The sequence below is a fragment of the Protopterus annectens genome, chromosome 4.part0 (assembly GCF_019279795.1).
Source record: "Protopterus annectens isolate FY-2018-M chromosome 4.part0, PAN1.0, whole genome shotgun sequence".
Classification (NCBI taxonomy): Eukaryota; Metazoa; Chordata; order Ceratodontiformes; family Protopteridae; genus Protopterus; species Protopterus annectens.
In genome coordinates, this window is record NC_056733.1 from 1,421,781,786 (window position 1) to 1,421,797,735 (window position 15,950).

Below are 15,950 nucleotides of genomic sequence, written 5' to 3' on the forward strand. Positions count from 1 at the left end.
TGGAAAAAAGTGGACTGAGAAACTGAAAAGACTGCGGTATTCAAAACACATTTGATTTACAGATTTAAAATGATGACTTCATTAAACTTAAGAGGAGACTCAAGTGGTATTAACTAGCAAGTAATTTAAAGTAGACGTGTTGTAAACGCTTCAGACTTTCCTTATTCCATCTGCTCACATCTCTCCCATACTGTGACATTTCATCAAGGATATCATTAAGGCATCCACTATGGGGCTGTGGTTTGAATCTGACAGCCTCCTTACTATTTCATTTCAGCCCATTCACTTTAGTAAGGCACTCTACTGCATCTTCTCTGACGAAACAAAACAGCCATGCATACTGAAATACCAAACTAAGATTCATGCAAACTCAACACAGACCTGTAAACTGCTCAAGGACAGTTAAAATAAATATTCAGTTTATTATTTCCTTCAGCCACTTTTGAGTATTGCTGATCAGTCTGCTTCAAGACGAATGCAGTGCAATCACTTCAAAAGACATGTAATGTATTACAGACCTTACTAATGGGAAACTAATAATAACTTTCGCATTGCATGTGAAAGAGCATTTTGTAAACTAGATCCAGCTACTTGGAGTCAACTGCCTTCACGTGCTAGGCAATAAAACACTGTCGACTTATTCCAAGTAAATTACACAAGCACCTATGTAAAAGCACCAACTGCTCATGTTTGAGAGATGAAGGCTAACACTGCACAGTAACTGATCATCACAAACTGTTTATCTTGTAAATAACTATTAAATGGTTAAATTTCACATATCTTAAATTAACTTCAAATTCATTATGAACGGACAACGATGTGTCTAGTTGTATTAACTCATAGCTTCATAGAAGATTATTAGGCTAATGACTCAAGAACCCTTACAAGCCTACCTGGTTTTACCCCAGATTTTACTCTATTTTCCTTCCCGAGGAGATAAGGATCAGCAAGCTGGGTTTTGACAATTTTTACAGACTACCTCTGCCCGTAAGGGACATGGGTGCCACCCAAGGAGAGAATTTGCGATTTCCCATCCACTTGTTTAGACTGCATCTGAAGATGGTCAGGGAAGGGCTCTGCTTCATAAGAATAGGAAGCTTATTCTAGAGAAGGGTCAATCTCCGAGACACATATCTGTTTCTCCGACATGATCTATTCATCTCAGAAAGCAGGTTTAGAACTTTGGAGTGGGGAGCCCTCATACAGTTAGTTTTGCGAATATGTAACACTTCTGTCAGGGCTAGGTCAGTGATTGCCTTGTAGATTAGGACAGGCCATTTAGTAATTGGTAGGAAACTGAATACAGTGATAGGGCTTTTACTTAGCCTGCATATCATCAAATGACATTTGTTTTTGTCAGTGTTTGTATAAACTCAAAATTATTTATTTTGTCATATAACACTCTGTACATTTGCAATATCATAATGCACTACTGTGCCCAGGTTGTGCCTGAAGAGATTTTGCTGACCAGTTCACTTAACTGGATATCAAACTTGAAATCAATAAATTAACTTTTGTACGTACTGCTGCTAGTTTTATTGCTTTAAATTCTGCAACAAAATCAAATATTAGCCCAAAAAGGTGCCAATTTAAAATAGTTATGTTTAAAAAGATTACATTTAACTACTGCACTGGAACAATGAACATAAAATGCTCTGAATACCGTATTTATTTATACTGACGCTCTACAAATCAAGTGCTTAAAACATAATAATTGGTCAAAAAGTGCCACAAATGTACTTGACAGAACTTAAACAAATAAATACTTCACTGTAAAGTAGTTCTTAAGGGTTGCCTTGTGATTCTGATAACTTTTCGCAGTCTGAGGAGTACTATGGTTTGACATTATTTAAGTGCCCTGTTTATGCTTAGCTGGTTACTATGTGAAATAGGTACTCAATATTCTGGGCCCCCACCAGAACTCTCTTAGAAAAAATAAATATTCAGCATGGCTGTGGTGTTCTTATCTGCTTTTGACGGTTTTCATTTTTAGCAGCATAACTGCCTCTGCAGAATTACGAGTTAAGCAACTCAAAGACACAATGCACTGAGCCATACAAAAATTGAAGACAGAAGTTCAAAAGTAGAATTCCAGGAGGATGCAGGGAAAGTCAGGAAAGAGAATGTCTAAAATGTGAAACATAACTGTAGAATGAAAAAAATCACTGCACAGATGAAAGGTATAGTAGTCTATGGACATGAACACAGTTATTTAGAAAACTTATTTCTATATGAAAAATTGAGTCTCTGGGGGGTATTGTTATGCCTCATAGCCTTGTAGGGCAAAAAAAGTCATTATTAAGTTGCTGTGATTGTATCTTTCTCTGTCAGTAACAGAAAGAACCTTCAAAGTTGATCTGGCATTATGGAATTCTACATTTCACACTCTAGAATCTAGAACCCAGTGGCATTTACAAAGATTATTATAATTACTATAATGGCCAAAAAGGAAGTATAATCTGAAAGAATTTAGCTGCATTCGTACATTTTCCTCTTCTGAGGCCAAGAGCACGACCAACTCTCCACCCCACAGGTCCAACTCCTGTTTATTAATATGACGGTGTAAAATGTGGTTTCTGGGACAGTTATTTCCGTCTTTAGTAAGATGCCAATAATGGACAGTGGAGTTCAAAACATACCTGGCTATGATGGAAACCTCAGTAAGGTATGGCCCTAAAAGCAGGGCCTATATAAACCAGAAGCCAGACTGGCAAATTCACAGTCTAAAATATAGTCAGATTACTCAAATTCTCTGCATCACGCATTTCTCCTACTAGTTTGGCAGTGTTGTGTGGACACAAGTGTTTTTGTACTTGGCATATTATATGGTCAAATAGTACTTTCATTTGTTTACTTTGTCTAAACATTTCAACTGTTCTGCTGTTGTTACAACTTATTTACAAGGAAGGAAACGTTTAAATATTATTTCACAGGGAGTGATGACTCTGTGCTCACCAGCATAGCCAGCATATGCCAAAGCTTTGCACTGGCCACAGAATTTTCTGACTGAATTTAAGATGCAGCTAAATTCTTCATCTTACTACATACAGAATTCCCAACATTTGTCAGCCATTCAGTGCTTACCTGTTTTATCCCACTCTGCTGTGAATCACATCACTGCAGAATTTTCTGTCCTGATTTGCAAAGTGTAATTGTGGTTAAACATGATTAACATAACAGAAGATCTCTGAAGAGTGAGCAGTGTAACAGTAAATCGTGACATTACGGTTTTATGCTACCCTTCACCTAAGTTCATTAACCCCTACAGAGGCTTACAATGAACCAATAATGGTTTGCTACAGAACACTGGTTGATACGAGAGACCCTTTTGTAAAGACAGTGTTACTAGGTACCTTCTTCTGTTATTCAGATCAAACAGCAACCACTGGAAAATGCAACTGCTGAAATCTATTCACATTAAATATCAAACAAAAAGTAACTAAAAATGCAAAAAAAATAATTATATTTAACTACATACAATCCATGAATACAGTCACCATTGGGAACTACGACTGTGGCAAACTGTTATCATCAAATAATAAAGAAGCTCCATAATATAAACTGAAGAATGACTGTGAAAGATAAAGAACAGCTAAATTTAACTACGTACAAACACAACACAACTTCTGTTATTCAGATCAAACAGCAACCACTGGAAAATGCAACTGCTGAAATCTATTCACATTAAATATCAAACAAAAAGTAACTAAAAATGCAAAAAAAATAATTATATTTAACTACATACAATCCATGAATACAGTCACCATTGGGAACTACGACTGTGGCAAACTGTTATCATCAAATAATAAAGAAGCTCCATAATATAAACTGAAGAATGACTGTGAAAGATAAAGAACAGCTAAATTTAACTACGTACAAACACAACAACAACAAACCATCGGGTGTGGGGGGACATTAGCGTCACCATGACAATTCCTCAAAGATCTAAGATTGTGGTAAGTATTACACTTCTACAAACAGGGTCATCGTGGCACTGGATCATAACATTATGGAGGACTTCCAAGCACAAGTAATACAACAAAGGAAGGCAGACAGTTAAAGGATGCTGTTTAGTACAACCATGAGAAAAATGCCAGCTCTGCTCCTATACTGTGCATCTCATTTATAAAGTGCGGTGAAGGTGTGAAGTACAGGCCAGAATAATTTCTAAAATGCTTTGAGTAGAAACGTTTCTGGAACATGCTGCTGGTGATGATACTGCCCTAGAAGAATGTGATTTAATTCAGTGTTGCAAAAGTTTGTTACTTGTCATGACAAAAGAGAATGGAATGAGAACAGTTTACATGGTGTCCGTTTAATTACTGGTATGCTTCCTTTTCCTTTGAAATAATTGATCAGTGTTTCTGATTTCTTTGGCTTTCCTTTTCTGATTCTGTTTATGAATATTCAGGTACAAATTATGGTCAATCTCATTCAAAAGTTCAAATACATGATTGCCAATTGGACAAACTGGTTAAGGGTTACTAATGACACTTTACAAGGCATGAAAAAAATGGAGTTATACTTTAACAATACTGTTTTTATATGGTACAAAACTTCTGAGAAGCATATTCCAGCTGTACAGATACAGCAATTTCAAAAGGAAGTAAAAAGATTTTCTAATTTTCTAGAAAGATGTCTTCTGAGAAGCATATTCTAGCTGTACAGATACAGTAATTTCTAAAGGAAGTAAAAAGATTTTCTAATATAAAGTTCAAGTCCCATGCTGGAGAAAAAATGCATATTTCAGATGTACATAGGTTCATAGGTGTTTACTAGGCTAACGACCACTAGGGCCTTTTTAAGCCTAGCCATGCATCCCAAATCTCTGACAAGTTCTGATACCCTTGATAAGTGTAAGCATGAGCCTGGGAGATGAACCATTTACAGGTTACCTGTGTCCATTAGAGACACAGGTGACAAACCAGGGATGAATTTCCAGTTTCCCATTCAATTGTCCAAGATGCACGAATTGGGTTAGGGAGGAACTCTGTTTCACATGAATGGTTGTGAAGCAGAGTTCCTCACTAACCCAATTCAATTGCAACTTGGACAAATGGATGGGAAACTGGAAATTTCTTTAGAGTGGGCTTAACAGCTCAAACACTGCAATATGAGGGAAAACTGGTAAAACTGACCTTTTGTAATGTTACTGTATATATATCACTGAGGAATACTGTAAAACCACATTTACAACTGATAAAAGCTGGTTATCAGAAAATGCAAACAAACAGACCTTATACGATGAATGTACAGCTTGGAACTGAATAAATATCTTTAAGTGACCCTAGAATGACACCGCACAAGGAGCTCGTGTCTTATGACATAGATCAGGAAAAAAAAACTCTCTCACGTTTGGATGCAAGACTTTCTTTACTAAGTTTCTTTGAGTCTACCAAAATAGGTAGCACTTAAGAATATGGGGTACTCTCAAGAAAAAAATTGTACCTTCCATGTGGACAGAGTCAAGCAGTTTGATTCTAGCATGTAAAACTGCCCTGCTGTTGTATTTGTATAAAATGTGAAGGCCAGCCATGGCAGAAGGAGATCAATCTTATCAGTACAGAAAGTCATGGTTGTCTTGGTCAAGAAAGGGCCACAATGATTAAATTAGATTTGCCCTGCTTTACTTTCAGAAGTAGCTTCTGGATCTGAGGAGAGGCATACAATAAGGTCCACATTAAGGTCAAAGTCCATTTGAAGAAGGAAGCATTTGTTTTTCACACTATGACATGAGGAATATCGTCCTCTGGGGTCTAGGAATATGCACAGACCTAGTTCCAACCAGCCATTTAACTTTCTTTGAGTGTCTACCAAATTCTATAGATACGGAACATGGATTAAGCTACTTCAAGAGTATGACTGCCTCCTTGCAGGAATTAAAAAGCTCATCTTTTTCTGCTTTCTGGTTAGACACATGCTGATTACATAATGCATCTCCCTCAGATCTTCTATTCTTTCACCTTTAACCTGCCTCAGCATTATCTCTTCTTTTCGTTCTTCAGCCTGACTACATGGATCCTGCACTGTTGCTTCTATTTCCTCTACTTCACTGACCTTTTTTATTTATTTACTTCTGGATAGGTTCATCGGTAGTTACTAGGCATGCAGTCTGGAAGACCATTAAGGAGCCTAGCCAAATTTCTGTCTACTGAATTTTCAAACCTTTACCAAACTGAATGGTCTTATTTACCTGTGACCACAAAACCATGTGAAAATACTCATTCTGTCAAAATAGTCAGCACAGGTCTAAACCTATCAGATTATTTCTGAATAAACACACACACAAAAATAATCTTGTTCCTTACAGGCAACATTAAGTGGTTTTATCTGTTTTTCAAACTTCAGTTTTAGTTATACCTTAACCAAAGGTTGGTTACTCTCCTCTCTCATATAGCCAATAGCCTGCAGGTGACCACCGAGGAAGAGATTTAGTCCTTTTGGATCTTTTACTGCTCAACACAGCTTACTGCAGAAAACTCTAGATGTTAAAATCAATCTGATTCCTTAAATCTATTAGGTCATGTGACTTAAGCAGCTGCCACATTTATATTAATGAACAATCTTTATGCACTCTTTGAGGATAAAAAGGTCAGGTGGAACTTACTCTCCTCTGTTCCCTGTAGCAAGTCAACTTCACTCTGATACAACACATTGCCTGCTGTAAAGGTTTTATAAAACTTTAGGAAATGGTCACTTTTGAGGACTGTGTTCTCAGCTGTCTTGTGCATGCTTATACTTTTCAATTCAGTAATCATTTTAGAACTAAATGGTTTGCAGCCTTACAGAAGAAATAATAAATCAGCAACTGGTTATTGAGGCATGTTGTTTTTCATAGTGCTAGGTAGCAAAAAAGTCAGGAAAAGGAAGACTATTAAGTAGGTGAGGTTACTGATTATAGAAGCTCTAAACAGTGTTTTTAGCCCTCCTCAACATCTATTTGTTTTACCTAACCCATTTCTGAGACCTTTATTTTTCCATAATCTTGCATCTGTGGGAAGAGTTCTATCCTTCCAATGATTGTATCCAGTAAGGGTTTAGTATCCTCTGCAACGGTCTTTGCCAGAAAACCTTTGTGCTTGTGCCCTTTCATTACTTCTGCCCTCCTCTTTCTAAAAACCAGATGTTTTGTATGGGTATGTCCCTGACTGGAAGAAAACCGAAGCAGTGGATAAGATAGTGAAGAACTATGTTCAATGTAGTTACTAGTCATGGAATCCAGGAGATCATTAAGGAGCGTAGCCCAAATTCTCAATTGCCCCAAAGGCCTGTCTGGTTACATAACTCTCTTAAGGACACACAGCAGGTAAATAAAGGTGAAAAAATTCAAATTCTGTACTCTTAGCAGAGGAATCTGCTCTAAAACAAGTCAAAAATGTAGTCCTCTGCACTAACTGCCAGGTCATCTATGCGAACTGACAGTCCAGTTTGCTAAAGCAACCTTACAGAAGCCTGTTGAGCAAGATACATTTGCTGAGCTACAGTGTGAATGGGAAGTTCTCCAGCTACCTATCTGATAGATCTCAAGCAGTAAAATGGAATAACTCCATCTCTTCCTTCTTACCCACCCGTACTAGTGTACCACATGGCTCTATCCTTGGGCCCATGATTTTTAACATCTTTATCAACAACTTTCACACTGCCATTCCTGACACCAAAGTCATTCAATACGCAGATGACTCAACCTTAGTCTGCTCTGCCTCCAGCCTCTCTGAACTCAGCAAAACCCAAAATGCTTTTTCAATAACTGAAGAATGGATGTGCCAAAATCACCTCTCTCTCAATGCTAACAAATCAAAAATACTACCCCCCCACTTACACTTACTCCTACAACAAAAGTACTTTCAAAGTCCTTAGCCAAACCAACTCACCTATAGAAGTGGTTCCCTCTGCTAAACTTCTCAGCATTACTACTGATGAATACCTCAAGTTTGACATCCACATTCAACAAAATATTAAGAAAACCCTCCAAAAACTAAGCATGCTATACAGGAATAATCACTTCCTCTCAAACTCCACTAGGCAAACTCTGACTTTTCTTCTTCTCTCCTTATTATATGGAGCACCTCTCCTTACCAATCTAACCGCCTCCACCTCCTCCAAACTAGAAAACTGCTATAATAAAATCTCTAAGTTTGCCAACAAATCCAGCAATTCCACCCATCACTGCCTTACCCTACAATCTCTGAACTGGCTTGAACTCCTAAACTACCTCCAACTTACCACTGCACACAGACTTGTATTTCACCCTACTAAATGTCCTGCTCTAGCAAATATCCTTCCTCCTTACACCCCCAGCAGAAAGCTGAGATCTGAACATCAAAACTTAATTGCTATACATAAGCCCAAATGTCCTCCTGGCCAACTTCTCCTCTCTTTCTCCTTAGGAAAGGAATGGAATTCCCTTCCTTCCACTCTTAGAACTATCCTCTAAATGGAAATGTACCTGCTTTCACCCTACCCAAATCCGACTAAATATTTGCCCTTAAGATGCTTTTTTATAGGTCCCTAACCTCTCTAGTATTCTGCCATAGTTACGTCACTCTACAATTTCCAAGACCTACTTATCATACAACATAACTGTGTAAATATTGTAAATGGGATCTTACGTTAAATGAGTGCATGCAAAGTGTTTCTACCTTTATTTTTAAAGGTGTGTTTCTTAGAATGTTTGTATAAATGTATCTTTATTACCAAGTGAACAACCATAAGCTATATTGTTTGACTGTCTGACTCTATACAGACTTTTTTAAACTATGTGCAACTCTGTACAGACTTTGTAAACTGTCCTATACAATGTATCTCTCTGTAAGTCCTATACTTTATATCTCTGTTATTTATTATATCTGTACTGTATTATGTTTCCTGGAGCTTTTCTCCCCGGGCCTCTACTGAAAACGGGTCCTTTGGGCCCAGTGGACTTCCCCGGTAATCAAACTATAAATAAATAATTAAAAAAATAGTTTGTAGCTAAACTAGCCTGTGGAACTATCTTGTTCATACCTTGTATGTTATGTTTTTTGGGAGAGGCAGCTTTTCTACTCCACACCAAGGGTCAAGGTTCTGAGTAACTGGATGTGGATGGCAGATATTCCTTAGTCCATTTTAGGTGAAGGAAACCTATCTTACACACATCTTGGAAATCATCACTTTCTGTGCCAGAAATCTCATCTACAAAACAGACATCCTTTAACAGATAAAGTTCTGAGGGGAACTCTGTTCCATTAGTAAGGCTGCCTGCCCTCTGCCCTTTCTCTTAGTGTACTACCTTCTTGCTGTTTCACTTACAGTGGTACTGTCCTCTTGCCTTCACTCTTACTGTGGTCATTTCCAAAATTCTCTTTTCAAAAATTTGTGCAGTCTCTATCCTTTCATCAATGGACTACCTAATTATGAAACTCTTATCTTCACTAATTATGGACAAGGATGTTAATCTTTTTAACTAACCGCGTTACCAATCAAAGAAAAAACTAGTGCAACAGTTTTATAGCAACGAGTACATATGTTCCTGCCCTTTGTCTCCTAACCATGCTTTAAAATCCTTACGATTTGGAAATACTTGTGGCCATTCTTAAAACCATCTTTACTTTTTCAGCCTGTTTTGTGGAACTGCAAGACTTTTCATTAGACACACCACTGTTCTTCTCAAGCACTCTAATGCTAGGTATTATACTTCATTTTTCCTCTTCTGTGGTTTCTGACTTCTACCTTAGATGCTCAAATTCTCTAATAATTTCAGTCGCAGTATCCTTACATCAACTAGGGTTTTGTAATTTAGCACTGTCAGTTTATAGACTTAAGTACGTATCTTAAAAAAAGAATACACCATATCTCTGATTCATAGCTATAAAAAGTCTTCACAGCAAGTAAAATTTACCCCATACTTCATTCTGTTTTTCAAGCTGACCTAATTTACTGACTTCTGTCTTGCAGTTTCTCACACATACAGAAAAAATAGGCTCTGATTTAGTTTTACACTTCTAGGTAAACTACACTTTCCAGTTGTTGGTAAGTACGCAATTGTGATTGAAGAAGTTTAAGGAGGAATGAAGAATGATTGTTTACATGTTCATCTGTGGCATGTAGGTTGGTAACAAGGTATCACTGGCTTTACAATTACTCCCCACAAAAGAATAATGCATACAATTCTAAACTTAATTAAGGTAAGTTATTTTCAGATCTGCAACATTCTAAAAATCTCCTCCAGGGCAAATCTTTTTTTCACGTGGAGAGGGCTGCCTTATGCAAGGTTACCATCATCCATAACACCCACTGTGACTCAAGAAATGCCACAAAGGCTTTGAACTTTATTTGCTATTTTTGTTTGCTCTCAGATTGTGGCTGAAAACTGGTATTACATTCTACTCTATCACCTCCGTTACCACAACAAGAACAAAATATAATTCTGAGGCAAGTCTATTAAACAACCACAGTGGTGGAGGATTACCAAACAAGTCAGTAATTCAATATGTAGGACCTGATGGCAGCAATACTTGTCAACTCAGTGAAGGAGACTTGCTCTGTGTCCTGTCTAAACTGCCAAAAAGTCACAATTACAAGAATGATTAATAATCTCTTTCTGGTGTTCTTGTCTGATATCCAATTTCTGGAAGACTCCTGTGATTCAAAACCACATAGCTATGCATAAGGTGAGCAAGTCTTGAGCTCGCAGTCCTGTTCCATGGAGGCAAATTTTTGTTTTAGAAGGGAAACTATGTACCCTTCCTGGTGCTTAAAGCAAATGAGCTGAAATTCAGGCATCTGATCCCAAGCAGCAGACTATGCTCTGTTGGAAAACCTAAAGCTGCATGCAAGAGAATGATTAGAAAGAAAAGTCAACAGCAAAATGACCAAAAGGTGGAAAAGCCATACAAACTCAAAAACAAAACGGAAAAATAAATTATAACAAAAATGGAAAATGACAAGGCTGGTATTAAACTTCAACACGCAATGGCCAATGGTGGGATGACAAACGTATGTCAATTGTTGTAAGAAAGTTCTTCTATATTGCACACCTTATAAACAAAGGGACTGGTTCTACACCTAGTGATGTCATTGTCTTCCTTTACTCAAACCTCATTAGGCCAGTCATTGAATATAATGCCCCCTTTGGAAGGATCTGTCCAGACAAATTCAATAACTAGAACGCTCAGCAGAGATGCCTTACTGAAAGGATACAAGACCTAAACAAATGTCTTACATGTACTTACTCAAAGCCCCGTCACTATACTTAGTGTCCTACAGACTGCAAGGAGGTGACTTGCATCTGGCATACAAGGCATCCCTCTGACCCATTACCGACAAATTTACTGTACAACAGCAAGTCAAATGGCATCAAAAAAGCTCACTATAGGGACCTAAACCTCTTCTACAACATCAACAGAATGGTTTAGGAGGGACAGGTACATCTCACAGAGGAAACTGCTGCTCTGGAACAGACTCTCCATCCACATAAAACATCCCTGTCCATATTCAAGTGCAACATAGATCTACAGATGGAAAACAGAAAATTTACCTCAGGACTGCACCCTGTATTACTAATGGACAGAGGGAGTTCCTAAATGCTTAATCCCAAGCATGGGTCCCCTCAAATTATCTATGATATGATAACAGTTATTCTCATTAAGGTAATATATATATATAATTAACAACCATGGGATTGGTAAGGCCCATCTATAACTAAATGGGATAAGTTATTTCAAGCACAAAAAGGGACATTTGCTAGGTTTAAAATGGCACGCAAGGGCAGCTAGCCTAGTACTTACCTATGACATACCTGTAACTGGAAGGAGATAAGCAGCCAGTTTACTTATTTTCCCTAGTATGTACATGTCATTTGTGTGGGGATTCCTATAACTTTTAGTTGCATTTTTTCTTTTTTTACTCCATGTAGTAAAAGAAAACAAACCAGAAACTGTTGAGTTCCAAGCCATATAAGCAAGACTATGCAGCATTCCTTGCAGCACACCAGCTGGTTCCAACATTTCTTTGACTTGTACTCTTTAAACCTACCTGTACATATAACAGGAAGATTCTCCAATGCAGGCATATTCTGTTCTGGGTTCAAATGCATATTTGTATTACAATTCTATAGTGAAAAGCAAACTATAAAACAACAGCCTTATCACTTAAATGTTGGATCAAAGAAGCACAGTTAAACTATGCACCACACAGAATTTACATCTCACCATACAGACTAAGTAAATGTTCACAGAAAGAACTGAAGAAATGTAACCCTTACTCAGAAATTCCTTCCTCACCTAAAGAAATAAAAATCAAAAAACAATACAATATCTTTCAACATGTTCCGAAACAACTTAGTGTATATGCCATAATGCTTAGGCAGGCTACTCTAACTTAAAATTGCCTGATGAGTTACGCAATATTAAAAAGTGTTCCTCCAGAGACTAAATGTAAAAGAAAATCTACATCATCTTTTATAATTCATATCTGTTTGCTTCTGATGTAGGCAGGTTCCTACATTTTTATAAACATTAACTTAAAGTAAGATTCCTTAGTTTAAAACATATTCAGTCAAGTAAACAAACCCTGCAGCATTACCAGATGTAGAGTTCTTGCCTGCAGAACACCATGCTGTGTCAGCATATGACGCAAGTAATTGTAAGTACACAAAACAATGAACAATGTGATCAGTGTAGTGCCAGTAGATCTGGTCCAGGAACCAAACAAAACACATATTTGGTCTTCATAACAACAAATCCCATTTTCCCTACAACTTCTAATTTAGTTATCATTAATATATAAGACCATAAACCACAAGCAAAAACATTCTTTTCTATAAGAAGGACTGAAGAGCATCCTTATTTTATGTGTTGGCATACTATGAATAGATACCAGTGTTAGCCAAGCAAATTTTCCCAATGAATATGCAAATTTTTTAACTGAAAACCTCCACTGCTGCATAGCTACATAAATAGTACAATGCACTGGCACAGGGGTACATTCAATTGTTTTCTGCTTCAAACTTTTATGCCTGAAGTACTCACAATGCCAATTTAACATTCAGAAAAGCAGAGAGTCACACTTTATTAGCTTAAAAGAACTGTAAAGGCACATTACTATCTTCAAGTTATGTACAAATTAAAATTATGCACATTTATGCAAAACTGACAGTTAACTATAAATCAGATGTATTTACTTTGCCCTCTCCAAAGAATGGGAGGCTGGAACAAGCAGGGCCCAGCAATACAGTAGTGAAGTTTATGGTTTATGCTGGAAGGAGGGGAGACCAACTCTGAATGAGGGATCCCCCTGCCCACACAAGCTGAAGCAGCAAAGGAAAAACTTAAGCTTATCATGATACCAGGGCCAAAAGCAAACAAACATCCATATGCGGGAACACGGACATCTTCCACTGCTGCAAGGCTCCAGCTACTATCACCTAACATTTAGGAAAGAAACTCAGGATGGATGAAATGCCAAGGTCTCTATGACCACAGGCTGCCCAAAGAGATGCAAGGAAATGTCCTGAGCAAATCCCACCCATCACACTAAAACACAATCTGTGACCCTCTACTAACACATTACTGCCCTCAGGGAGATCATATAGAAAGTCACATATCTGATGACATGGCTAAATTCTCTGAGACTCAGAAAAAGTTGGTATATGCTATTCTTTTTGTTAACTACGAAAAAAATACAAACCCTTGTTCTCAATGGAGCATTTGCTCCACATCTCCCTTGCTTAGAAGGGACTGTAATTGAAAATGTACATCCTGCTACACCATCTAGTCTCAGAGGGGGCAAGATGGGGAACGAGGCAGACAAAATTAAAGATATGCAACTTTTCTGGATGACGTCCAGAACCAACATGACCTGCATGATGGCTCTATAAGGCAGTATATGTGGACCTTGTAAATTTTCCTCCTACCTGACAGCCATATGACACAAGTCAAGATTGCTGATGATCACAGAAACTATTTCATATATTTTATATATTGTATTTATATGTTTTATGTATACTTATTTATATATCTGCATACCAAAATATTTAAAATATAGGCTGCAGACCATTTGGCGAGAGGACCGTTACGCAGTATACTAATACCATTTCTCCACTCTGGGGAACATATCAAGGAGACTGACTGGTTGTAGGTGGACTTTAGCCAGTTGGAGTAGAAATGTATCTGATATGACCTTCAGTTCAAGCCTAACGAAGGTAAGGCTGCTTTCTCTGACTGCAGAACATGGTGATTGATTATGAGCTTTTTAATTATCACCTCCAAGTGTGGAATGGAGTGCCTGCTTGTATTATGTTCTTGATGTTAGACACCTACATATGTGCCAGGGGCCAGCAACTCAGTCCAATGAAACATGCAGATTATAAACTGCAAAAATTTAGCTTCACCAAGGAATAAAGTATCAGCTTGTCTTAACACAACTTCTAGATTTCAAAAATCAGACAAACACATATGATGCTATTTTCCGTGCTTACATTGGGTACTGCCACTTCACAGAATTGTCTACGATCACTTTGAATCCTGTACAAATGTGGCAGCATGCTTCAGTGGTCCTTATCACAATTATCACAACAGTCTTATATGGAAACTTGAGGTTTTCAGGTTTTCCTCCAGAAGGGGGATGATCACAGACTTCTTCTATCAAGCTATTTATAGACAGAAAACAGATATAGCCAGGCATGCTGTGTGCAATCCATCAATCACACATATTCAAAAATATAATGCTTATAAAAAAACAGACGTCTACTAACGTGTAAACTAATATTTGTATCAAACATCAAAGTCTTACTTGAAGAGTGGATGCTCATCTAAAAATAGCCTTTTAATGACTATGGAAGTGTGTGTGTGTGTGTGTGTGTGTGTGTATGTATGTATGTGTGTGTGTTGGGGGACAGCTGATCATTAATATGTAGGAATCAATACCTGGAGATATGTGTGCAGTTTCCAAATGTGACATGAGGTAGGGATGGACCAGCAAAAATATGACCTACTATGTGGCAGTTCTAGACTCGGTCCTCTCCAGTAACTCCTCATCTCACTGTAGCTCTCATCTGTTTACCTACCTACAAGAATATCTAAAGGGAAATACACCTGTTAAAAGAGTAATCAACAGTCAGAAATAAGATAACAGAAATGCAAACTTGTGCTCTACATTAACCTGTTTGATCTTCAGTCTCTTTTAACCCACAAACTGCTGTATATATTTTATACACAAAAAGGCTTCCTTCTCTCACACACCGAAGCAGAATGCTTTGCATACAGTTGACACTTAAATATACCTAATGTCACAAACTACCATAGAATTTTTTTATACTTTATGCACTATACATCTCAGGTTTCACGTGCCATGTTATGCAATCAGAGCTTGCATTAAGATGTTGGTCTAGAGCATCTATAATGTATACAATGCGTCTTACATATAAAAGGGATATCATTGTCGAGCACAACAAAACTACCCACTCATCATGAAAACAAGGTACAAAGGTAAAAATTACCTAAAAGGTTGGCTGTCAGGGTCAGTGTCTTTGAAGCCCATCTCTTCGAGCTTACACCTCCTATAGAGCTCATAGTGCCTAGTGTGAGTCTGTTCCCTGAGGTCTTCCATGTTGACTCGGATCAACATCTCACGCAGCTTCACAAAGTCACAATGACTTTCATTTTCAACTGTGAAATAGTGAAAAGAATTTAGTGCATTCAAAGTTGCTAACAGCTGTACCTTCAGAACTTTTACACATACAGAGAATGACTGATTCAAAAAGTCATAGACGATTGCTATTACTTTTCATTCAACATGTAGCACAAGCTTTGAGGTCCTCTTGTAGTTCTGTTTGTGAGGTACACTCTACGTACCCAGCTTTCCTTACTACAGATCAGTAACCTGAAGGTGCTGAATGACCTGACAAGATCTCACTGACACAGTAACCCTAACTAACCACAAAGTTAAATGACCTCAGAGTATGTTACATTTGT

At 37.7% G+C, this 15,950-nt stretch overlaps 1 protein-coding gene across 2 annotated transcripts in view; it reads right to left on the reverse strand.

Moving 5' to 3' along the window:
* Window positions 1-15,950, reverse strand: part of SEPTIN8 (septin 8) — a 1,286,408-nt gene that overhangs the window by 543,188 nt on the left and 727,270 nt on the right. For both annotated transcript variants that reach the window (XM_044069252.1, XM_044069253.1), the window contains exon 7: window positions 15,476-15,644. In XM_044069252.1, coding sequence (XP_043925187.1) covers window positions 15,476-15,644 — 169 coding nt within the window. The remainder of the gene's footprint in view (window positions 1-15,475; window positions 15,645-15,950) is intronic.